At 39.7% G+C, this 25,048-nt stretch overlaps 1 protein-coding gene across 3 annotated transcripts in view; it reads right to left on the minus strand.

Moving 5' to 3' along the window:
- Positions 1-498: 498 nt before the first annotated feature.
- ARHGEF28 (Rho guanine nucleotide exchange factor 28) overlaps positions 499-25,048 on the minus strand; it is a 364,650-nt gene continuing 340,100 nt past the window's right edge. For all 3 annotated transcript variants that reach the window (XM_056112429.1, XM_056112428.1, XM_056112427.1), the window contains one exon: positions 499-1,642. In XM_056112429.1, the coding sequence (XP_055968404.1) occupies positions 1,479-1,642 (164 nt within the window). In that variant the 3' untranslated portion in view covers positions 499-1,478. The remainder of the gene's footprint in view (positions 1,643-25,048) is intronic.

Genomic DNA, 25,048 nt, shown 5'->3' on the forward strand with positions numbered 1-25,048 from the left:
CCCTAAAAGCTTCATTTTAAACCAAAATGACTCGCCTAAGTGAAGCTAAAATGTAAAGCATTAAACTGGCAACTTAAGTAGGAAAAAAAGAATCCAGGTGACTCTTTTGCTTGAAATATATCTCTTACCTGGCCAGCATTGCAGTTGTTCATTATGAATGCTATAATCCTCCCTTAAGTAAGTAAAAGTAAAGGCCCTCCCGTTGTTCATCGATTTGCTCGAGTGGGCCCAGTAACGTCTCCATTGGAGACTTTGTTGTTACTGTGTCTGGCATATCGAATACTCTCGGTAGCTTGCCGGGCTCTCCAAGAGGGGCGGAGGAATCGAACTCGGGTCGGCCATGTTGGCCGCGTGTAAGGCGAACGCCCTACCGCTGTGCTATCGCTCCAGCCCCAATCCTCCCTTATTTCCCTTTTAATATGGGAGACTGTGTTCGTGTGCTCAATGTGCATTTTGTGAGTCCACCCAACCCTCCACCACATAAAAATGACAAAGTAAAAGAGGGAGGTCAAAGAAATTTATTGACACCGGATAAAACATATATGCATATTTCTGAAGAGCAAGCTGCAAATCCTCGCCAATTTCTGTCCGCTGAGCATGGTCTTCCTGGGAAGGCAGATGTGCGGGTAATCCTCTAGAGAAGTGCACAGTGGGCAGTAATCTTCGTGTGGACAGCAATTTTGCCCTTAAAGAGGCAGATTTCCTTCCAGCCAGTGCTCACAGGGGCAGGCAGGAATAGGGCTGCAGAGGAGGGTGCTCCTGGACTTGTATTATTTACACCAAAGCAGACTTGCTGGCCTGGGTCTCAGAACTGAGGATAAGTGCTTCTGAACTGTGATCCACCAGCTTGAGGAGGAGCAAATTCATCTGCAAAGTGTGCTTGCCATGGGTCCCAGAGTGCAGGCTGCTAGCAGAGGGGGTATCTACTACAAACAGAATCCCGGAGAGGAGGGGATGCTGCAGGCTGACTATCACAGGTCCACCATCAGGAATAACCCCTAAGATGTCCCAAGGAGAAATCAGCCAAGCAGTATTCTTCCCTGCCTTCCATATACCTCTGCCTTTGGGGCTCCTGCACCATCAGCTGCTGCAACTGTGAAGGTTTGTCCATCACCCTCATTCTTTCCATCCAAATTGCTTCATCTAGCTTTTAAAAGGGATTTCCAAAACCAGATGATCCAGTCAAAAAGGCAATATGGAATTTTACTTTAGAGTCATAAAAACTTTTGAACACTTCTGCTCATTCAAGTTAATTTCTCTTCCAGAAATCTGAAATTAGGTGTGATAAGGTAATGATTGGACAAACAGAGCTGTTTTCAATAATTTAATTATTAGACTCATGCCAAAGAGAGAAATGAACTTGCATTAAATATCACTCTTCAGGCAATTTGGACACAGTCACACATACATCAAGAAAAGGAAAATAAGGTTCTTCCCAAAGTGCCAGTGTTTTGGTTTTACTTGGAAAAATACCACCATTAGAGGTAAACAATATTTTCTTCGGTGCCATCTCCAGCTCCTCCAGTTTGCCGGCTCCCTGTCTGTAGACTGAGCTTTGCTTCCATTGCAAATGTCTGCAGTGGAGGGTGATGTGCGCTGCTGGGGTGGGGGGTCTGGAGATCAGGTGGAGAAGTGTCCACATCTGCAACAGAGATACAACATAGGTTACAGGAGTAACTTGAGACCCACAGGCAGGTGAAATTATAACCCTGAGAGTCACAGCTCTCCAGTGTTAGAAACTGCAGGACCCCTTGATTCAACCAGAGAGAAGGAAATGGAATGGGTGTCTCACTATTTATTCAGCATCACTGCTGATTGGTCACATGAACAAAGGTTACATATGTAACCTGAGGTCAAAAATTACCTTTACAGAATACTCCTAGGAAAGCGCCAAAGGAATATGGACTTATCACCTTTGGAAGCACACTACACAGCTACTGTGGCAATAGGAGTTCCTGTTTATTTTTTTTTTCAAAGAGTCAGGGATACAAAGATACTCTGGCAGTATAGAAAAACTGTATTCTTCCACAGTACCTTGCCTCAGAATATGTCCAAGTCAAGATCTGACCTCAAGACTCAAACACTATCTGGGACTTGACTGATCAAGGCATGCGGTGGGGAGAAAGGGACTGAAGGAGGAATGGAGAAGAAGCACCCCCCCCCCCCACCGCCCAACTGTATCCTTATGTAAACCTACTGACAAGCATAAATAACTTACTAAGAGGTGCCAGTTCCAAGGGAAAATCACTCCAATATCAACGATAACTGGGTTTGTTTACTCTGGTTGCCCGACAATAACAAGGCTGAGTCTATTCTACTCTTTCCTGGTCCAACCGTCCAATATCTGGCTTAAAGGGGACAACAAGGAGAGGGTTTGATTTGAAAAGAAGAAAGGCTCCTACTGCCAATCACTTTCTCTGTCCATTGTCCACAATCCCTGAAACTCTGCTGCATTGCAACATTATAATTATCCAGAATAATCAGTTTAGAAGAAAGAGTAAGGCAGACACTGAACCCTTAGAGGGGAAGACATGTGACCTTGAGATCTACCTGCTCATTTTAGAACCATGAACAAGAACCACCATAATCGTTACAACTCTTTATTAAAGCCTCTATAATTTAGAGACTGGTCTAAGTGCTGGCATTCAGAAGACCAAGACATGTGTGACTTGCCCTCCTGATCAGGATCTTTGGCAAGGCTTGACAAAAAGTGAAGGGTAACAAAACCTCATAAGACACCATCTTCAGGAATATGGCACCCCATGACACACTTCCTTTCTCACTTCTTCCACAGGAAGTGGACCCAAAGACAGGAAGCAGGGTCTCAGGAAGCAGACACATATCACCTGGAGGAGTGGCTGAAGCTGTACACAGTGAGGAGGACGTGTGGGGCGAGAAGGGAAAGCTGCCTACTCCCGACCCCCCAGGTTCATACAAAAGTTTAGTCCTCCCTAACTCTATGTGCTGACAGGGTGCTAAGAAAAAGTCCACGTTAAGGTACCTGGGCTCTAGGAACCCCAACTCTGTGCTTTAAAATACTGGGAAGCCATGCACTAATAACAACAACTATGAAGATGCCTTTGACTATAAAGAGGGCCTTCTCTCGGCACATAAACAATTTCAGTCAGCTCTGTTACAATTTATACATCGGGACATGGAGGCTCAGGACATTTATATTCCTCCCTCATCACCATGCCCTAAGGAAGTAATCTAGACTTGAACTTCAGAGGATCAACGCCACTTTGGACACCTTGCTCCTCTGATGAAGTTGCTCATGATTCCAATTTCTCTCTGTTAAAAGTGACCTCAGCATCTTTTGTGAATTAACATATCTTGAATATGTAATGACTTCTTTGGAAGTATAACATTTGTCATCTACCGGGGGTAAGGGAAGGAGAATTAGGATTAGATAAAGAGGGAAGAGAAAGGGGAAGGGAAAGAAAGAATATGGAAAGGGAAGGAGGAGAGAGAAGAAAGAAGAGACATAGATAAAACTCTCAGCCTCCTCAAAATGGATATAGTAGTTATAAAATTAGGAATTTCCACAATTAAAACAGGCAAATATAAATTCCTTGGGCAATAATGTTACTACCAAGATGTAGTTGTACAAAGCAAACCAGAATGTTCTCGGCCCAGTTTTACCACATTGGGAGACAGAATGCTTGTGGCGACAACACACTCATATTTTCAACTGATTCTCCCAGTCATTAAATGAATAAAAAATGAATAAAAATAAACATCTAAAATAAATATTTCTAACTGAATAGCTGATATTTAATATGCAGCTCTCCACATGCACGCTCGTTCTCTCTCTCTCTCTCTCTCTCTCTCTCTCTCTCTCTCTCTCTCTCTCTCTACTTCTATCCAGCAGGTTGGCAGGTTGGAGAAAAGCTCACTGAAGTCACTTCAGTGCTGCCCTCTTGCCAATGAAAACCCGGTCAAGGCAGAAGATGAAAGATTACATGGAAATGAATGATCAATCATTGAACGAAAAGTCTGAGAGGTGACTTCTGGCTAATGTGATACTGCTGGGCACCCTGGAAGCTTTTAGTGTCCATTCTCGGAATGTGAGACATGTTGCAGAGTCTAAACTATTACTAGCTTTCATGGAAACCTTCCCTTGTGGTTGCAAGAGAAGACTTACTCCAAAAGAGCTGAAGAAACATGCTTATCAGCAAAAATTCTCGTATCTCAGTTTGGAGATTCTAGGTCTGGCAGATAACAAACTAAGAATGAATGATGAAATACAGCTTAGTGAGTATGCATAGGTGTATGTGCATAGGTGTGTGTGTGTGTGTGTGTGTGTGTAAGGGGATCTAGAGGTTTAATCAAAACCTTTCCAAATAACAACAGAAATACAAGAGAACACTATATGTAGGTGAGTTTCCTGGGCCCTGGGTGAGAGGTCTGTGTTGTAATTCCAGATGTATTACTGCCTCTTGTGATGACTGTGTCGCCTGGAAGGGAACTCAATTTCCTTTTCCATGTTCCTTCTGCTTTCTACCTGAACTTTTTCAGCAAGGTCAGACAGTCTGTCTTTGAAATTAGAAACCATTCGTTATTCTTGATTTTATTACTCCATTTCAAGCCAGAGAAAACTCCAGCATAGCAATTGTATTTCTTCAGGTCAGCCACCTTTTTCCCACACTTTTTACCCTAGAGAGTATTATCATCACATAGAACCCTAAAGTGGAGAAAAATATTTTTGGTAAAATGAAACCTTCCTAATTCAGAAAGCAGAAGACTCTGGAAATAAAATTTATCATCCAATTTTATTTATGGCCAAAATACTTGTATGTTGTTGGATGGAAAGAAAAAAATACCATCATCTCTTAATAAGCAAATACTTATTAATACAATCATAATTTATTCAACTACAAACCAAAGGTTCTTAAGACAAAACTCCCCAAAGCAAAGAGCCTTTCAATCCAGTGTCTGAACACAAATCTCCTTTTTGCCATGAAGAAATAATTGATCCTTAACATACCTCTGGAAAAACAAAGTGAGCATTCACCTTAACATATGGACAGATCAAAGCCCTAAAGCCAGGCCAAAGCAAGGAGAGGAGTACAATCTTGGTCTGGATCTTTTTCTACTACAGAATTTTAATCTACTCCCTAAGTATTCAAACTTCACAAGAACTTCTTTGGACCAACTCTGAACATTAGCCTTCCAATGAAGTTCTAAAAACTCACAGCAGACTACCCTTTGGCTAACACTATTCCCTTTCCTCGAGAATATGAGCAACCTTTCTTCTTAGCCTCAAGGAGCATGCAACGATTGTCACACTAACATCCAGAGACAGTTCCCTAATCCTCAGTGTTTGGGGCTCCAGGTTGCAGCCTGGGGTTGACTTTTCTCTAAAACTTCAAACTCAAGGGAATAGAACCTGTGGTCTTGGCAACATAGAGACATCAGGTCTGGAAACTGAAACCTCGCAGGAAGTCAAGGGGTTTCCCTTTGATTTACCACAATCCTTCTTTTGATCCAGTGGGATAATTGGTTGTTTTCAAGACCAGACTAGAAACTTAAGGTGTTAAAGACAACTGAATGCTAAATTACAAAGGAAGAAAATGCCTCCTAAACTATTTTTTTTATGAGAAGTGAATGAAATTCTTTTCAACCACAAGGAAAAAAATGTAACCTTGGACAAGTCATTTCCCTTCTCTGGGTTTCTTCCCTGCAAGATTCAACAGACACCATCAGATTTTTTCAGACTGCACAAGAACTGTCACATCTGTGCTTTTTCTTGGTAAGCCCACAAATAATATTCTAGAAGTGTGATGAATAAATATATATTTTTAATTGCTCAACCCTCAAGAAAATCACCTTTACTACCTTCAATTTAAAAATCATGTTTTATGGGAAGGGGGGCATTCTGGTCCGTCCTTCACGCCCTACCGAGGCCACCAGTTGCCCCCCACGAGCGGCTCTCCAGCACGGCCACAGCCCCAGAAGCACAAGGACTTAATGCAGAAACCAGCAGCTTGGAGCAGAAAAGTGAAAGGACTATGCGTTAGTCCAGGCCATCATGTCTGTCCGGAGGGGAAAGGGTGTTGCCCCATTCACCCTCTCCTCTCTGGAAAGAAAGATGGCGGCCGCATGGAAGCCTTGTGGACAGCAAGTATGAGCCTGGGGTGTGGGGGCGACTAAAACCTCATGGGAAGGGGGGCATTCCGGTCCGTCCTTCACGCCCTACCGAGGCCACCAGTTGCCCCCCACGAGCGGCTCTCCAGCACGGCCACGACTCCAGAACACAGAAACCAATTTCTTAACTATCTGACTTTCAGTGGAAATACTTCCAGGGTCAATAGGTAAAATAGCAGAAATCCAAAACCAACATTTAATTCTTGAACCCAGTTGTAGAAAGCAAATCACTTCACAATGCTTTTTTCAGCATGTCTGATTTGGGGGGGGGGGGGGTAAACTCTAAATAATAGTGGTGAATCTTTTATTGAAACAATGAATCTAATCAAAGCAGATAGAGTGTTAACTAGAATTCATCTGCCTCACAGGGACTGGGAGGGGTGGGGGGTGGGGTTTTATTGGGGTTCTTCATGGTAAAAAATAAGTATTGGTAAAGGGAAATGTGTTTGATATTTGCATGACTGAGACCTAAACCTGAAAGCTTTGTAACCTTTCCCACAGTGATTCAATAAATAAATAAAAAATAATAATAATAAAAATAAAAAAATAAAAAATAAAAAAAATAAAAATCATGTTTTAGGGTAATTTCTTGACATTTGTTCCACCCAATACCTCCAATCTTCCCAAAAAATATATTTATTGGAACCCCATCCAATACTTCAGAGATATTACAGCTGACCCCTGGACTATATACCTGTTAGGAGTGTGCTGACTTCTATCAGAGTTAAGATCTTGTGTTTAGCTTTCAGTGATTTCTGGCCAATTAACTACTAATTACCCCTCTGCTGACTAGAAATATTACCCAATAATATAATCAATAAACATGTATTTTCTATATTATATGTACCACATACTGTAATATTATAATAAAGTAGAGAAAATAAAATCTTATTAAGAAAATCATAAAGGATACAAAATACATTTATACTATTCTATCAATACCATAGGTTTCTATCATCTGTTTATAAGAAAATCAGCATTTATAAGGGACTTATGCAGTTCAACTCCAAGGTCAACTATAACTCAAGAGCTTCCTCATGATGAGAAAATACATTCAGTGTCAAAACCTGCACTTGCTCTCCTCTTCATCACTGACAAAACCATCATCTATAACTTTAAAATATTTGTGGTCTTTGTCTTTCTAAATTTTCCAATAGAAAGGCATTTTAAATCATGATCATTTTTAAACAAAAGTTCTGTTTACATTTCAAAGCAGCAATGTGATTTTCATCCTAAATCTCAACCATCATGGTCTAGACTTGCCCCATCAGTGTCAATGGCCAGGCAGCCCAAAGATTGTTGGTTGAATCTGGTATTGGGATCCTTGTCCAGTCCTCCCTGTGCTGTATCCCTGGCTGGTGTCAAGGAGAGAGAGAGAGAGAGAGAGAGAGAGAGAGAGAGAGACAACACAGCTCTGTGCCCTCTGAGCCTCAGCTCTGCTTATTTTCGTAAAAGGGTCTGATGGGTTCTTATTATTGTTTTATCCCTTGTGCATGTTTCTAAAATCAAAATTCACACTCTTAGAATAATTCCCCCTTAAAAAATGTTATCATTTATGTTCCAAGTCTTCAAAATAAGTTGTATTCCCATTTAATGATGGATTCATGCTTATACTCTGAAACATTTAAGAAATTATTTCCTGATGGTATTACTGGCAATCGCTATTTCTTCTCATGAGCATTAATGCAGAGCATTTGCCTGTTAATAGAAAACACGCCATGTACAGAGAACTTTAGGTATCTTCAGAGCAAAGGAAAATTGGTCTATGTCCTCAATTTTTTTTCACTCAGTTTTCCACAGTTGAGCCACAGATAGGATATGAGCATCTGACATAAAACTGACCTGAAGTTGATAACTAACACCAAATATCTCAATTTGTGTTATGACTCCCTTTATCATTCCTCTTGTACCAATACTGCACCTGAAATAAAGTAACTGACAAGGGGTCGTGTGTGTGTGCGTGTATGCATATGTGCATCTGTGTGTACATAGGAAAATGCACAAATATGTGTGGTGTGCATTTATAAATTTGTCTTACAAAAAGCAAACTGTTATAACTTTTAAGTTGCGACAATTAGGGATAGTCTTTATCAGTAATTGAAAGCATCTATATTGGCTCTCTGGATTGTGCTGACAAAAAACACAGTAGTTGAATCAATCAACTCAACACAGGTGTGGTTATAATGACAGAAGATGCTCTATGATACTATTCTCTTTTCTGCCCAGACTGTGACTTCTCTTAAGAAGGTGCCTACTAATGTGGGTTTATTACCTTGACAACCAACAAGCCCCATAGGAGGTTGGAGTACATGTTTTCACCTTCTTTATCTGAGAATTTCTATTTTTCTATAAATAAAATACTAATATCATTAAGAAAAAGATTAAAGTAGCAAATTAAGTTTATGAACTGATAAATTTGGTTTATTTATCAATAGATTCCTCAGAAATTTAATAGGCTCATCTGTATTATAAATACCTGAGACTAAAACTTTATCAGGGGGATTTTTCTAACAGGAAAATCTTCAGTGATGTGACCTATGTAATGGACTGGGAAATAAAGGGTCGGAGAGATAGTACAGTGGATAAGGTGCTAGCTTGCCTTTTATGCAACCAACCCTGATTCAATTCTCAGCATTGTGTATGGGTCCCCCCAAGCACTGCCATGGGTGCCCTCTCCCCCCACCAAAAAACCAACAGATTTAGAATATGTACTAGGAATGTGCAAATCTATTCTAGAGCAAGAAAAATGAAAATAACTATGATACTAGAATAAATAAGGAATGAAAATAAAAAGCTGAAAGTAGGTGAGGTTTTCCATATGCAGAAACTCTCAGGCCTATGGAGACTACAATGGACTCAGACAATAAGCACTAGTAGCTGCTAAAAACTTATAAGAATAGAGAGCGGGGAACATTTTAGTGGATGAATCAGGCTGACAATTCCTGAACACACAGATAAATCTTTTCATCACAAAATAACTAGCTAAGTTTCTTGATGGGATACGATAGAAAATATACAACATATACAATATTGGAAGGACATAACACCATCTATGGGAACTTTTATGTCAGAAAATAAAGCCTGCATCTAATCTAACATCTATTCCCAAAAAATCGGGAGCATAAGAATATATAAAATGATGCCATAGGGAAGCAATCAGCAGAATCTAAGAATGAAGGACATTTACGAGGTAGAATAAAGTCTTTTCAATAAGTAACCTAGTTTTTCAACAAATGAACTGTAAGATTTTTGTTTCTTTTCTAGGCTAGTGATGCTAAGCCTAGGCCAGTGATGCTAAGGGCTTACTCCTGGATCTGCATTCATAGATGTCTGCTGGTGGACTCAGGGGACCATATGGGGACTGATCCTGGCCAGCCATGTGCAAGTCAAACACCCTACCGACTGTATCACCACTCCAACCCCTCATTGTAAGATGTTTTTATGGTAGGGAAACTTTAGACATAGACTTAGGTGTTAAACAGACCAACTTCAAAATATGAAATTATTATTAATCCAAATTCAAATAATCCTAAACCAAACAATAGAAAAATAAAAGAAATTCAAGTACTGATAATATAGTTTAAATGACAATTGCTAGTATTTTCAATGTAATTATGATATTATGATTTTTAAGAATTCTTACCTTTAGAGCAGGATACTGAAATATTTTGGGGGTAGTATGACAGGATGGCGTGTGTTTGTTTTAGTATAATCTGAACACAAGAAAAAAAAGCAAAGGCCACTGATGAATCAGGGGTGGCTGGCTGTGTTTTTTAGTGGAAAAAGCTAAGTATGGGTAGAATGGGTTTATTAAATGAGTCTACTCTGTTTAAAATGTCACATGATTATTTTTCTTAAATTCTTGGCTTTCTATATACTTGAACTACAAAATTATTAAGGGCTCTCTGTCATTTCAACAGTATAACTTCTACATATCCGATATAAATAGAGCACTCTGACAATAAATTAGCTGCCTCCTTTGGGTGCTGAGTGTGTTTAAATCAATTTTAATGCCACAGTATGACAAGTCATTGGCAAATGTTATTTACAGGCCTATATCTATTTAGAAGGATACACAATTTGTAGGAACCTATATATAAAATAGATGAGGTGCATTTGAGTTTATAGCAACCCATAAAAAAGGGGAATCAAATTTAGCTATGGTCTTTGCTGTTTCCTGAAAAATCTATGGTCTTCTAAGAGAAATATAATTCAGAAAAGATCTCGTTTTATAACCTTGGTGTGATTGTCTATTTTTTAAGCTTTTGGGCTTGCTTAAAACTAAAGAGCAGCATTTATGAAACAAAAAATTGTGTTCTGGTCTAACAATATCAAAGTAAAATTCAGGCCTTAGTATTAGTCGGTAACAATATATATTGTCCAAAAATTTAAGAATTGGTTAATCACTTGGTCACTTGACATCCTGTTACTCATCGATTTGCTGGAGTGGGTGCCAGTAATGTCTCCATTCGTCCCTGTCGAGTGCTAGAGTAGCCCAATGGCATCTGCTCGTTCTAGGAACACAAAGAGCCTCAAATCGATCATTCAGGGTCTTGACGAAGAAGTCTGACCATCTCGTAGGTGGGCGGCCATGCAATCTTTTGATGTTCCATGGAATCCAGTCGGTAATGGCTCTAATCCAGCGATCATCTCCAAATCTCATTACATGTCCAGCCCATCTGATTTTCAATGCCTTGGCAAATGAGACAATGTCCTTGATTCTTGATCGTCGATGGAGGTCGGAACTCCGGATTCTTTCTCTCATTTGAGTGAAGCATGATACTCCAAGCATAGCTCTTTTGATTCCTCTTTGGGAGACCCAAATAGCATTTTCATCATGTTTTCATAGGGTCCAGGTCTCTGAGGTATATGATAATACAGAAAGAACAGTGGAATTGAAGAGATGTGCCTGGAGCCGGAGGTTCTTCATCCTCCTAGCTATTTCTTTGACGCTCTTGAAGGCGTTCCAAGCTGCTCTCTTCCTCCTGCGCAACTCAGGAGCCAGATCATTCGTCATATTGACTTCTCAAGCTAGATACACATAACTGTTGCATTCAGAGATGGTCGTTCCATTGAGAGCGAATGGAACATCAGGAATGAGACTGTTTCTCATCTACATTGTTTTCGTGAGATTCAGCTGTAATCTGACCTTTTCATACTCAAGATCGAAGTTGGTCAGCATTTGTGCAGCTTGGCTAATGTTTGGTGTTATTAGAATGATGTAATCAGCGAAACGGAGGTAGTGTAGCTGCCAACCATCTATCTTCACTCCCATTCATTCCCATTCCAGTCGTCACATGACATTCTCGAGGGTGGCACTGAAGAGTTTTGGTGAAACGGCATCACCCTGCTGAACCCCTCTCTTGACACAGATGATCATTTCCTTGTAGAATGGTGAGATCCTGGTACTGAATCCGTAATACAGCTCACAGAGGATCCTGATGTATTGAGTTTGAATGCCCTGTTTGGCTAGGGCTTCAATGACTGCTTCAGTCTCAACAGAATTAAAGGCCTTCTTTAAATCAATGAATGTTAGAGGTGAATATCTAATACAAATTCTATCAACTCTAATTGAATAGGAAATTAATAAATTTGAGTTCTTTTTATAAAGTACCTTTAAAGCTTATTTAGTCGAATCCTTGTCTCCTCAGCAGAACCAAATTGGAAATGTAGTAAGACAGAGTTACAATCTAGGACTATCTATTTAAGTCACTCACATTGCTTGGCTTTGAGTCACACACTTAGTTCAACCCTCAATCCCAACCTACAATACTAGAGAGACTATGAAAATACAAATAAGTCAAAAATAAATCTTACTTGAAAACAGAATACAATGCAGAAACATGAGAAGCTGAATAAAATTTTCCCAAACAAATACATTTTTAAAGATATATTTAAAGGGCATTTCAGCTACAAAACAAGAACAAGATTCCACACAAGACAGGAACAGAATAAATAGGAAGAAACATTAGAAATTAAAAATTTGCTCGAGCGGGCCCAGTAACGTCTCCATTGGAGACTTTGTTGTTACTGTGTCTGGCATATCGAATACTCTCGGTAGCTTGCCGGGCTCTCCGAGACGGGCGGAGGAATCGAACTCGGGTCGGCCATGTTGGCCGCTTGTAAGGCGAATGCCCTACCCGCTGTGCTATCGCTCCTTTTTTTTAATCAGTGAAATAATTGGAAGTAAAAACAAGGAAATCTCTCAGGAAGTAAAAGGAAAAATACAAAGAAATAGAAATATAAGGTGAAACAAAACCACAGAAAAATCAGTGTATCCAAGATGTCCAAATTATAAACAGAAATAACTCCAATAAGATTCCACTGAAGTAATTTGGGGGTCCGGGAGTACACCCAGTGGTGCTCAAGACCCATTTCTGGTTCCGCTTTTGTGAGTATGTATATCAGTGCTTGGAGGAGCATGTGGTGCTAGAGATCAAATCCAAACCTCCCACAAGCAAAGTATGCAGTCAGCCCACTGAGCTAGCTCCTTGGTTATGTAAGTGAAGTAATCTTTTAAGAAAAAAATCTTACAACCAAAGGAATTAGGTCTCTAAGTGAAAAGACCTTAGTGTATAATAAAAAATGATTTTTTAAAAGATCACGCTGAGGAATCATAAGAAAATTGATCTAAGAAAGGAAAATATTGATTCTAAAAGTTTTGAAAAGCAAAACCAAGTCACAAACTGGATTGTAAATCAAAAATAACCTCAGACTTCAAGAGCAATCCTGAAAGCAAAAAATAAAATAAAGTCCCTCAAAATTCTAAAGAAAATCTAGTTTTAATCTAGATTTCTAGATCAATGATTAAAAATAGAATGTAAGAGCATCAAATGTAAGTAAAATAGTTTTAATTTAATCTGGGGGGGCGGTGAAGGGGGAAATGTGTTTCCATCACATTTTAGGAAAATGTGGAGATACACTTCATTAAACAAGAGATTATGGAAGCAAAGAAGAATGGGATTGAAGACAGAGGATACAACACAGGACCCATATGAAAGACTCCCCAGGGAGGGCTACCTAGGGCATGTTGGACCAGGACCAGCAGATCCTAAAAGGGAAATTCCAGGGAGGAAATGTTCACTGCTACAAATGGAAAATGCTGTGTGCATGCACAATTAATTACGTTAATTACACAGAGAGGCACAGGAGTCTTCAAGGAAACCAATGAAGGAGGTAGAAAGACTAAATTAATGAAGAAATAAGGCAGATGAAACCGAAGAGATATTACAGTGGGCGAGGCATCTGCCTCCGACATGGTTGACCTAGGTTTGATCGCCAGCACCTCATATGGTCCCCTGAGCACTGCCAAAAGTCAGACCTGAGCACAGATCCATGAGTAAGCCCTGAGCACTGCTCGGTGTGACAAATATGAAAAAAATGTTAATATCTGCTAAATCCCTGATAGGTATATTCTATATTTTCCTTTAAGTTTGAATTTTTTCAGAATTATATCTTTTTTTATGTTTATTAAAATACACAGTAACTAACTGTGATATGTGATCATTATTTGTAAACTAAGTACAAAATTTTTTAAAATAGAGACACGCCTATATTTATGAAGCAATAATAAAAACTAGCTGTATTTTGATCATAATTGAATTTTTGTAATTTCTTCCTAGGGGTGATGATGATTTTTAAGAGAAACTAATCTTTTAGAGGTATATGCTGAAATGTTTTAAATCAATAAATGCTTACAGATGAGTTTTAGTGTTTCAAAATACTGTATTGCATTTGGGTAGGAGGTCAGAGGTTATATAAAATATGATAGGTGTTAAGTTCTTGTCTTTTGAAGGTGGGTGACAGAATTAAACAGTTATTATACTCTTCCATGATATGTTCAATTTTACAAAAAGTAGGTCAAGGTAAACTATTAAAGAAAAGAAAAAGATACTCAAATCTTGGAGTCCCTGTTAAGGACAACTTTCTAAGAGTGGGCTCAATTCAATGGGCATGTTCTGTCCCCAGCTAGAAGAACAGGGTAGCATTTCCCTGGCACCAAATTCCTCCAGAGGATGATAGGTAGGGACTTTTAAATACTGTGGCAAAAGAGTGGCTTTCTGGAATAGCCCCATCCTGAAAGGATGAGCCTCTCATTTTGCTGGGAGAAGAAGCTGAATTCATTTCTCTAACAGGTGAAAAATACAAGAAATCAATCTAGGAATTTTAATGATGCATTTACTTCTTCGTGATTCAATAAAGGGGAAAAGGACTGTTAAAATTCTTAAGTATACAAGATTCGCTGTTTCTCTTTAGACTAGAAGAAGGCAGACAATTAGACCAAACAAACACAAACTAATTAGTTCAAACCACTTCTTAATAATTATGTTATTATCAGACTTTTAAAAAATTGACCTTCAATTCTTTACTTTAATTTTTTTAATAATGTAGGAGTACTGGGGCTGGAGCAGTAGCACAGCGGGTAGGGCATTTGCCTTGCACATGGCCGACCCAGGTTTGATTCCCAGCATCCCATATGGTCCCCTGAGCACCGCAAGGGGTAATTCCTGAGTGCAGAACCAGGAGTAACCCCTGTGCATCGCCAGGTGTGAACCCAAAAAGCAAAAATAAATAAATAAATAATAAAAAAATAATGTAGGAGTACTGCTATTTAGTCAGCAATTGATTAAGCTGATTGTCAATTCTTTACTTTAAATGTCTACAATTGACAGCCTTTTTTTCTTGATCAACTGCAAAATTATTCAAAGTCAAAAAAGTTAAACACTGAGACACTGGTGTTTACAGTTTCCAGTGCAACATAAAATTCCTTTTTTTTAAAACATGGGAACACTGCATAATTCTTGTTTGAAAAAAAATTTTACTAAGAAACCACACTCTGAGAGATCTTTTCCAATGGCTGTCTTGAATCTATGTCTTTCAAAACTGATTCTAATTTTTAAAGTACAATGCAGTATACAGTAAATGTTCTGTTCTGTGTAGATTTTCATACCTTTGGCGTTCTTCTCACATTTCATATTTGTTTATCAGAGTAATACAAATGTGAAAATTAAACTTCAAATAAGAATAAGTACTTCTAAAAACTGTACAAGGCAGTTTGCAGAGAGAAATTAGCACTTTAAACCAGTGGTTCTCAGCCTTTTTGCACCTACTAGTTGATGAAAGCAGCAAAACAATGTAAATGTACACATTGTAGGTTACACTTACAATGTCCCATTCCATCCCACCCCTCTACTCTTTGGGCCAGGGTGAACAAACATCCACCAGCACTTTTTCACAGCCAGGAAATTTCTGCACATTGGCTCTGGTCTGAGGACTAGCAATTGACAATCACAATTTTAAAATACGAAAAAACAAAAAACAAACAAACAAATGAACAAAAACCTACCAAAAGAACAAATATATCTCTGGATAAAGTGTCTGCTTCTCTGAGAAGTTCTTCCCAGGGAGGAAATGACTTCAAGTGTTTCAAACTCTAGCTGCTAGTGTTTGTGGATCCCGGCAGGTGACCTGTGACTAATACTGGAGCCTCAAGAAAATTAATTTCCCTTTAATTATCGACCTAGTGACATGAATTCCCAAATTTGCATTTTATCCTCCTTTACCTAAGCAGATCTGCAGTTCTCCTTTTCTAGAAAGAAAGAACATGGAACAGCCATATCCATTGACTTCTCTTCAGTGGAATCAGTTAGCAGGAGCCAGGACCACAAAGCCACTTCCTTAACCAGCAACCCCAGCTCCCTGCAGACCTCTGAGAGCCTCTAAGCAAATTGTTCTGAGAAGGTCCATTGCCTCACAGAGGAGGAAGATGCAACATCATTGTAACAAGGCAGAGCATCCTGCGCAGGGGCCAATGAACCCCCTGTCAGAGCCCCTCCAGATGGAGCTTCTCCTGACGGGCAGCCAAGATAGGCTTTAAAGTAGAGTCAGAACCTGGACTAACCAGATGGCAGAAGAGGAGATGACCTCATGCTGAGGATCTCAGATGGAGTTTGCCAGATGCCTAGGAATGGAGAGTTGTCAAGTTTGGTTGAAATAAGACTTTGTTGAGGGGAATCAAAGCTGGCAGACACAGGCAGGTGTACTGGCAAAGTACTTTGTAAGGAGAGTTTTCACTTTAGGAGGTATACCTGGCAGCTACTGTGGATCAGGGATCACAAACCTTCCCTGGTTTATGTCAATCAACATACTCAACTTCATCTGTATAGAATACGACCCTGGAAGCAGGGGAGAGAGAGCTGCAACCCCGACTCTCCCCTGTTTTGTGACTATCTGGAATGAACTTACATTTAGCAAGTCTCTCATCCCTTGATGGCCAAAGCATTTATTTTCTGTTTGTGGAGGGCATTTCAGAATGAGAACTAATTTGAGCTACTTATTCATTTTCTATAAATTCTGGCTACCTGGCATGTGCTTCCCACTAGGCTTGCCACCAGGACACACAGAATCCCATTAAACCTCTCTGCAGCCCCAGGAAAGTTCATGATCAGAACAATATCCTAGAAACTGTCTCACCATTTCGTAGAAGTCAAATAAGTCACCCATTCTAGGAGGCTTTCCACTCCTGAGTATTTATCCTAAAGTAATAAAAACAATATTCATGAAAAGAGTCTTGTTCAAGAAAGCTGGTGGTAATTTTAAGAGCCAAAAACTCGAAATAAGCCAGGTGGCCATCAAAGAGAATGGTTAAGTATGGTATCATCATCAATACAAGATTACTCAGTAATCAAGAGAAGCAGCTAGGCTTTAGGAGACAGCCTGGTTGCATCTCACAAACAAGCTGAATGAAAGAAGCTAGACACAAAAAGGCAAAACGTCTGATTCTGTCCCAGATAGAATAAGCAAAGTGAGGCTATAATAGAAAGCAGATGAGATGTTGCTTCTATGGGTGAGGATGGGAGTGATAGGAATGTTCGGTACCTTGACATTGTTTTCACAAAACCGACTTTGTGGTTAATGTCTAAGCATTTCAATCTATATAAATTATATCCTTATAAATAAACTAGATGGGGCTGGGGAGACAGCTCAAAGAACTGAAGTGCAGACTTTCCATGTGGGAGCCCAGGGTTCAATATACAACAGCACATGGATCCCCCTGAGTACCACTGTGTGTAGCCCCAGTGGCTCCCAGAACTGCTGGGAGCCCTCTCAAAAGTCAAAAAAATAAACTGTATGACACATATTATCATTGAAAGGTTAAAAAAAAGACAAAATAGTGTGAAAGGTACTAAACGGGGCTATTGGACATTCCAGAATCACACAGAGGCTCCTACCCCAGACTGGGAACATCCGGGTGGATATTTAGAAGAAAGTACCCTGGAGCTAAGTCTTAAAAGATAAGATTTAACCAAAATGGGACAGAACAGTGGAGGATCAGAAAAATATCTCAATGAGGGGCTGAAGAGATAGTACAAAGGACAGGATGCTGCCTTGAATGCGGCTAACTTGGATTCAATCCTGGCACCCATTATGGTTCCCTAAGTCCCACCAGGAGTAATTCCTGAACACAGAGCAAGGGGTAAATCTTGAGTACAACTAGGTTTCAGAAAGAATAAAAAGGAGGAAGGAAGGAAGGAAGGAAGGAAGGAAGGAAGGAAGGAAGGAGGGAGGGAGGGAGGGAGGGAGGGAGGGAGGGAGGGAGGGAGGGAGGGAGGGAGGGAGGAGAGAGGGAGGAAGGAAGGAAGGAAGGAAGGAAGGAAGGAAGGAAGGAGGGAGGGAGGGAGGGAGGGAGGGAGGGAGGGAGGGAGGGAGGAAGGAAGGAGGAAGGAGGGAGGGAGGGAGGGAGGAAGGAAGGAAGGAAGGAAGGAAGGAAGGAAGGAAGGAAGGAAGGAAGGAAGGAAGGGAAAAAATAAAAAATAGCTCAATGGCTGAGCACATGCTTTGTATGTGGGAGGACCCATGTTGGATATCTAGAAGCACTGCTGGGCACAACCTTCAAGCACAAACAGGGAGTAGTCCCTGAGCACTGCTGGGTGTGGCCCCAAGATTGAAAAATAGCACTTCCATTGGTGGCTAAACCACAGGGTGAGAAAGCATGGAATTGTATGAACTGAAGCTTAGAGGTCAAAGACCAGGACAGGTTTCAAGGCCAAGAACAGAATCTTGATTCTCTCTTCATGAGGAACAACTGACATCTATTTCTTCTGTCCTATACTAATGGTCCACCACCATTACACCTTCCCACCACAAGGATGTACTGTTTTGTTTGTTTTTTGCTTTTGTGGTCACACCGGCGATACTCAGGGGTTACTCCTGGCTCTGCACTCAGGGATTACTCCTGGTGGTGCTCGGGGCACCTCTGAATCAATCCAAGAAAATCATCCTGGAAAAGCAGCGAGAGGGCTGGGCATGAACCCTATTCATAAGAAAAATAGAGCTCTATCCTTGGTGATGGACTTGAGACAACCCATATGGTAAGCCATTAGGGATATTTAGATTGCAGCCATTTCCAAATGAAAAAATGTATTAAATTCCATGCTTCATACGATGAGTTTATGTCAATGTTTACTTACATTAGTACTTCTTCCAAAATGTTTCAAGGATACAATGCTGGGCTGCAGAGGACAAAGCCATACTTAACCATTGGGTTTGGGAGGTGCCACTTTGGGAGATTCACATATACATTAGCACAATCAAATCTCTGAAAAAGTCATGTAATCCCCAAAGCACCATTCCTCAATATCTGATTATGAATATTTTCTACCATACAAGATGCCATAACAACCAGTAGAACTGTGAACCACCGAATACACACATGAGATAGAATGTCTTCTAGGTCATCAGGACAATCATTTTGGAAGTTCAGTATCTGACATGATCAAATGAATTTCCTAACAATTTACCCCTTCCTTAACCTTAAGTGTTATAACACTTCATGTTCTAACATGGTAAAATTTGTTAACTGCTGAGTACCTCCAAAGTTCTAAGAATGATGCTTTGTCTCATGCTATCTTTACACCATTGACAAAATAGAAACCATCAGAACTCCAACTTTAATGTTGAAAAAGTTGAGACATTGGGATGGGGATACTGCTCAGAGGTAGAATATTTGCCTTGCATGTGTGAGGCCCTGGATTCAATTTCTAGCACCACCAAAACTAAAACAAACAAAAACCTAGAGAAAGGTCAGGTTTAAACATTTGCTTAAAATTCTGTAAGTAGTAAATTGAAATATGAACCTAGGTATAATTTTCTTGTTTTCCATCTGAACTTTCCATTCCACTCTGCTGGTCATCTATTTCTTCTGTCCTATACTAATCAAGTGCATTTATTTGTACTTTCATTAGTCACTCATTCATTTGGTCATTACTTAAAGCTCTTAATACTTATAGTACTTCCAAGTGAAATAAAGATGAAGTTCAATGTGTTGAAAAATTAGATTTTTAGTCTATATTTGCATGAACTTGGTTTAGGAGTTTGAGAGGATGAAGTCTTCATTTTTGTTTCTTGATATTATGATTTGTTTATTCTTCATTAACCTATAAAAGGCAAGGGCTGAGCCCATGTCCTCTTTTCTCTCACATGTCTAACTAAGACCATTCTGGTAAAAAATGAGATTGTCAAGGAGGTTGACCCACGCAATTTGTCTGGGACAGTGCTGAATCAGTTATTCCAACAAATCCTTTGTAATATACATTTTCTGGAATTTTACTGGGCTACACCCTAAAAGTTAGTCACTAATATCTAACACTCAGAAAAATAATAATCACAAATATGAACTGTATATTTGGAGAAGCACTATAATCTACAGGAGTATAAATTCGGGGAAATAAATATTCTACTTTTAAGCCCATATTGATTTACATAAAGAATTGTGTCCCTATGTGCATGTGGAAGATCCATATCTATAGACATATATATGTATGGGCTGGAGCAATAGCATAGCAGGTAGGGCATTTACCTTGCATGCAGCCAATATGGCCGACCCGAGTTTGATTCTTCTGCCCCTCTCGGAGAGCCTGGCAAGCTACTGAGAGTATCTCGCCCGCATAGCAAAGCCTGGCAAGCTACCCGTGGCATATCCAATATGCCAAACACAGTAACAAGTCTCACAATGTTACTGGGCCTGCTCGAGCAAAACAACGGGAGGACAGTGACAGTGACAGTGACTATGTATATATATATATATATGTATATATATATATATATATAGGGCTGGAGTGATAGCACAGCGGTAGGGCGTTTGCCTTGCACACAGCCAGCCCGGTGGAGCCGGGTTCAATTCCTCCGCCCCCCTTGGAGAGCCTGGCAAGCTACCGAGAGTATTCAATATGCCAAAAACAGTAACAAGAAGTCTCACAATGGAGACGTTACTGGGCCCGCTCGAGCAAATCGATGAGCAACGGGAGGACAGTGTTTGTTTGTATATATATATATGGGCTAGAGCAATAGCACAGCAGTAGGGCATTTGCCTTGCACGCAGTCAACATGACCAACCTGAGTTCGATTCCTCCGCCCCTCTCGGAGAGCCCAGCAAGCTACCGGAGTATCTCACTCGCACAGCAGAGCCTGGCAAGCCACCTGTGATGTATTTGATATGCCAAACACAGTAACAACAAAGTCTCCAATGGAGACGTTACTGGGCCCGCTCGAGCAAATCAATGAACAATGGGAGGACAATGAAAAAAATATATATATATATCTTATATGGAAACTATAAAGAAGAAATATTAAAATTTACGAGCAGCACATTTTTTATAAGTAGTTTCCCTAGCCTTATCAAGAACAATAATTGCTTCTTGGAGCAGAATTTCACTGTGATTCTGCCAGTACCTGCTCCAGGGTTTCACACCACTCAGGTTCATGCCTTTTTCTTCCATGTTCATTAAGGCAACTAATTCATACAGCCAGCTCAAACTTCAGGATGCTCATGACAAGACTCAGTATTCAATTTTTCAGAGCGTTTTACCTCAAACTACTTGCTCAGCACAAAACAAAATTTTATATCTATGGAGAGAACTGATTGGAGAAAAGGCATCACCACTCTTAAAGTTGCTGCCTACTCCTTCCAAGGGGAATGAAATTCCAGTCCTCCATCCCCAGGGAGCCATCAGAGAGCAACTGCACTTTCTCACCCTGGAGCCTAAGGCAAAGTCTGGCCTCGTTACCACATGCTGACTAACAGACCATCACATTTGGGCCGGAATGTTTTCTCCCTTCAATCTATGTGTCAATGAAAAGTCCTTTACATGTGCAAAACTTAGTTTTACAGTTCATGTGGAATAGGAACATCAAGCATGTAAAAAATTAGGATGAGCTCAGCTTGTGTATGATCTTGCCCTGCCAAGCTGGAAAAATCAGTGTCATCAAAAATAGTACACTGTCTCTGACAGAAATAAATTCATCACGAATTAGGAGGAATAAAGGAATATTCCTGGCTGGAAGGAATAAAGCTTTAAAACCTTTCAGTTTGGGCCAGAGAGTTAGTTACTGTGGGTAAGGTACGTGCCTTGAATGCAACCAACATGAGTTGAATCCCTGGCACCATTATGTCCCCCAAGCCCCACAAAGAGTAATCCCTCAGCACAGAGCCAGGAGTAAACCCTGAGCACAGCTGTGTGTGGCCCAAAACAAACAAACAAACAAACAAACAAACACAAAAATCCTTAATGTCCTAAAAAGCAAGTTCAATTTTTTGCATCAAATGAAATAGACTTAAATTTTCCTGCTATAAGAAAATCCCCCAAGACAAAAAAAAAAAATATATATATATATATATATATATATATGGAATCAAAAGAACACCAATTCAAGGATTTAGGTTTATAGAATTAAGACTATCTATTGGCTTCATATTTACTATGCTAAGAAAAAATCCATTATAACTAAACAGTTAACTGCAAGGGTGTATCTGAAGTGTCAAGAATATATGCTTAAGATCCTAAACATTCAGATTCCAAAAGATTTTGGCAAAGCCAAGTATGTGAAGTCTCCTTGACTTCTAATATCACACCATTCCATCTTCTGCCATCTGCCTCTAACAAATGGCAGTGTATTTCCAGGATGGAAACATGCGTCCTTTCAGAATCATTTCTACAAAGACTTCTAAAAATATGGCCTACTGCAGTCCGTCATGATTGCCCTGAATTTAAGGAGGGAAGAGACAATTAAAAAACCCAAACCACAGCTTTATTTCTGTAATCCAAAAGAAAGAAGGATGGTGCCAAAGGTGCTGTCTCTACATTCTATGAGAGTCATAGAGATTCCTATATACATGGGAGCCCAGTACTATGGCAAACTATCTTTGAAAAATAGCAACCTCAAAACTCAACCTCCAAGAAAGTCTTGAGGCTTCCAAGGACATGTTAGGATCCAGAACATTAAAATCACCTTCTCATTTGGAATTTCACACGAAGAGGTTCTGTGGTATGAAATTCCTGTGTTGGTGGGTTTTTGTTGTGGTGGGCTCCCCCACCCCTTGCTGGTGGATTTATGAGACTCCCAGAGTGCACAGTACTTATTGCAGTGTTACAACATTCCTTATGATTGATTGCAAATCACTGCACAGGGTGCCAAGATCACTGGTAGGAAGCAGGTCATTAAATAAAATTAAAACTCTGCCAATGTTTTGCTTGTAAATGTTTCTTCCAAAGTCTTACAGCACCATTCCTTATAAAATGGCCTTAATTCACCAGAGAAGCAGTCTCCCATATTTCTGGCAGATGATCCAAATACTGTATATTTAATCCAAATATCCAGCATGTTATATTTTAGAAAGAAAAAGCTGTAGTGCAATGAAATTTACACAAAGAAGGCTATGGAAAAAAAATAGCACAGCGGGTAGGGCGTTCGCCTTGCACGCAGCCAACATGGCAGACCCGAGTTCGATTCCTCCGCCCCTCAGAGAGCCTGGCAAGCTACCGAGAGTATTGGATATGCCAGACACAGTAACAACAAAGTCTCCAATGGAGACGTTACTGGGCCCGCTCGAGCAAATCGATGATCAACGGGAGGGCCTTTACTTTACTTTACTTACTTACAAAAATAATTAAATTTTGCACAGCCTTAACTGTGAAATTGTTCAGCAAAAGGTTGAGAAGCTTACTCTGGATAAACGACAACCTTTGTGAGATTATGTTTTTCCTTAGGTAAATTTTCAGAACAAGCATTAATATTTCAAATTAAATTGAACAGCTTACCCAGAAAGAGAATGAATACCCGTAGCCAAAGAAATTCAACAGAGATTCATCTTGGCAAATTAACATCTCCACAGATCAAAACTCAGGTCCAGATTTATTTATTATCTGCTTGAAAGTCTGAGTAGAACAATAGGAAAAGACTCTACCCTCAGCCTGCTGGGTCTGGCCGGCTTAAGAATACCTCATTGCCTTTAGTCAGGTAGTCTGGAGTACAGCAAGGGACTGCATTTTTTATGATGACACCACATCTAATTTTAAGATTGCTTTAATAAATATATGATCTTTCAGACAATCTTTTAAAAGCTGACAAGTTGAAGACTGTCCCTAGAAAATTGGTTCATATTCGATGAGTGTATTTAATGAAACATAGACTAATTGTTTTGCCTGGGGAAAGACAGTGGACTGTTAAATAGGATTTAGCAGCAGAAAAGGGGTTTATGATAGTGTTTCATTGATGTTGAGCTAGCTTCCCATGTTTAATCTTCCGGTGTTTTGAGCGACTTCCTGGTTAAAAAAGAAATTCCCCAGTGAACAGATAGGTTGACTAATTGTTACAGATACAACAATTAAATACTAAACTGTTAGTGTAACATCTTCCTAAAATGATAGCGAAGGATTTGTTTCTGCTTGCTTAGAATAAATTAAGGCATATTATAAAGAACATATATTCACTTCTTTTACTATACAGGGCCATATAAAACTTTATAATGTTCTAGAGGAAAAATTTACTCTTACTTAAAAATTTACTCTTACTTAAAAAGTTCTTTCTTTCTTTCTTTCTTTTTTTTTTGTTTTTTTTGTTTGTTTGTTTTTTGCTTTTTGGGTCACACCCAGCGATGCACAGGGGTTACTCCTGGCTCTGCACTCAGAAATCACTCCTGGCGGTTCTCAGGGAATCGAACCTGGGGCGGCTGTGTGCAAAGTAAACGCCCTATCCGCTGTGCTATCTCTCCAGCCCCCAAAAATTCTTTCTTGAGTTGAATAAAGAATTCACATGCCAAGTGGATAAGTAGGAATATACATGGGCAAACAAATTTATCTCAACATTAATAAGGAGGAAGAAAAGTCAGTAATTACTCAAGTCAGTTACCACAAATGCACTAAGGAATGAAAGGCAAACAGTCTTGTAATTACCCTGCAATGCCAAGAATTCCATCTAACATATATTCACCATACAAAAGTTCTAAAATATATTTGATCTGCGGTATTATCTGCTTTACCCACCATCACACCCCATAACACTGCTATCCTTTCTTACCTCATTCCAACGCCTCAGTAAACAGTGAAGCTGTGTGACTCAAACTCACAAGTGCTTTCATTTCCTCAAGAGTGTCTGGACCTTGACTCCTTCATTCATGTAATAAATACATATCAAATGTCCATTATATGCCAAACACTAGGTTTGATACTTGTGGTGGTAAGATTAACCACAAACACGTATGTACCTTCCAACCTCATGAGGATTGTTCTGTAGCACAGCATGAATTATTGCACATCTCATTAATTCAAATTATGTTAAGTGCTAGTAAGAGCTGTGTCTTGGTGATTCTGAACCTTGATGTTTATCAGTTTACCCAGCACTAGCAAGAACAAATTTGCTCAGGATAGCCAAGCACATTAAGAAATCAAGGTCATAAATCACAACCCAATATTTTATACTTAAACTGAGAAATTACTTCAACCAGAGCCTCTTAAACTTTTTCTAATCATGACCCTTCTTTTGCCTGAGAAATCTTTAAGCAAACCCGGGTATATGAAATAAACATATAACTCGAACAATTGCTGCTAATAAATCATAAATTTAT

Source organism: Sorex fumeus, unplaced genomic scaffold (genome assembly GCF_029834395.1).
Source record: "Sorex fumeus unplaced genomic scaffold, SorFum_2.1 ptg000018l, whole genome shotgun sequence".
NCBI lineage: Eukaryota > Metazoa > Chordata > Mammalia > Eulipotyphla > Soricidae > Sorex > Sorex fumeus.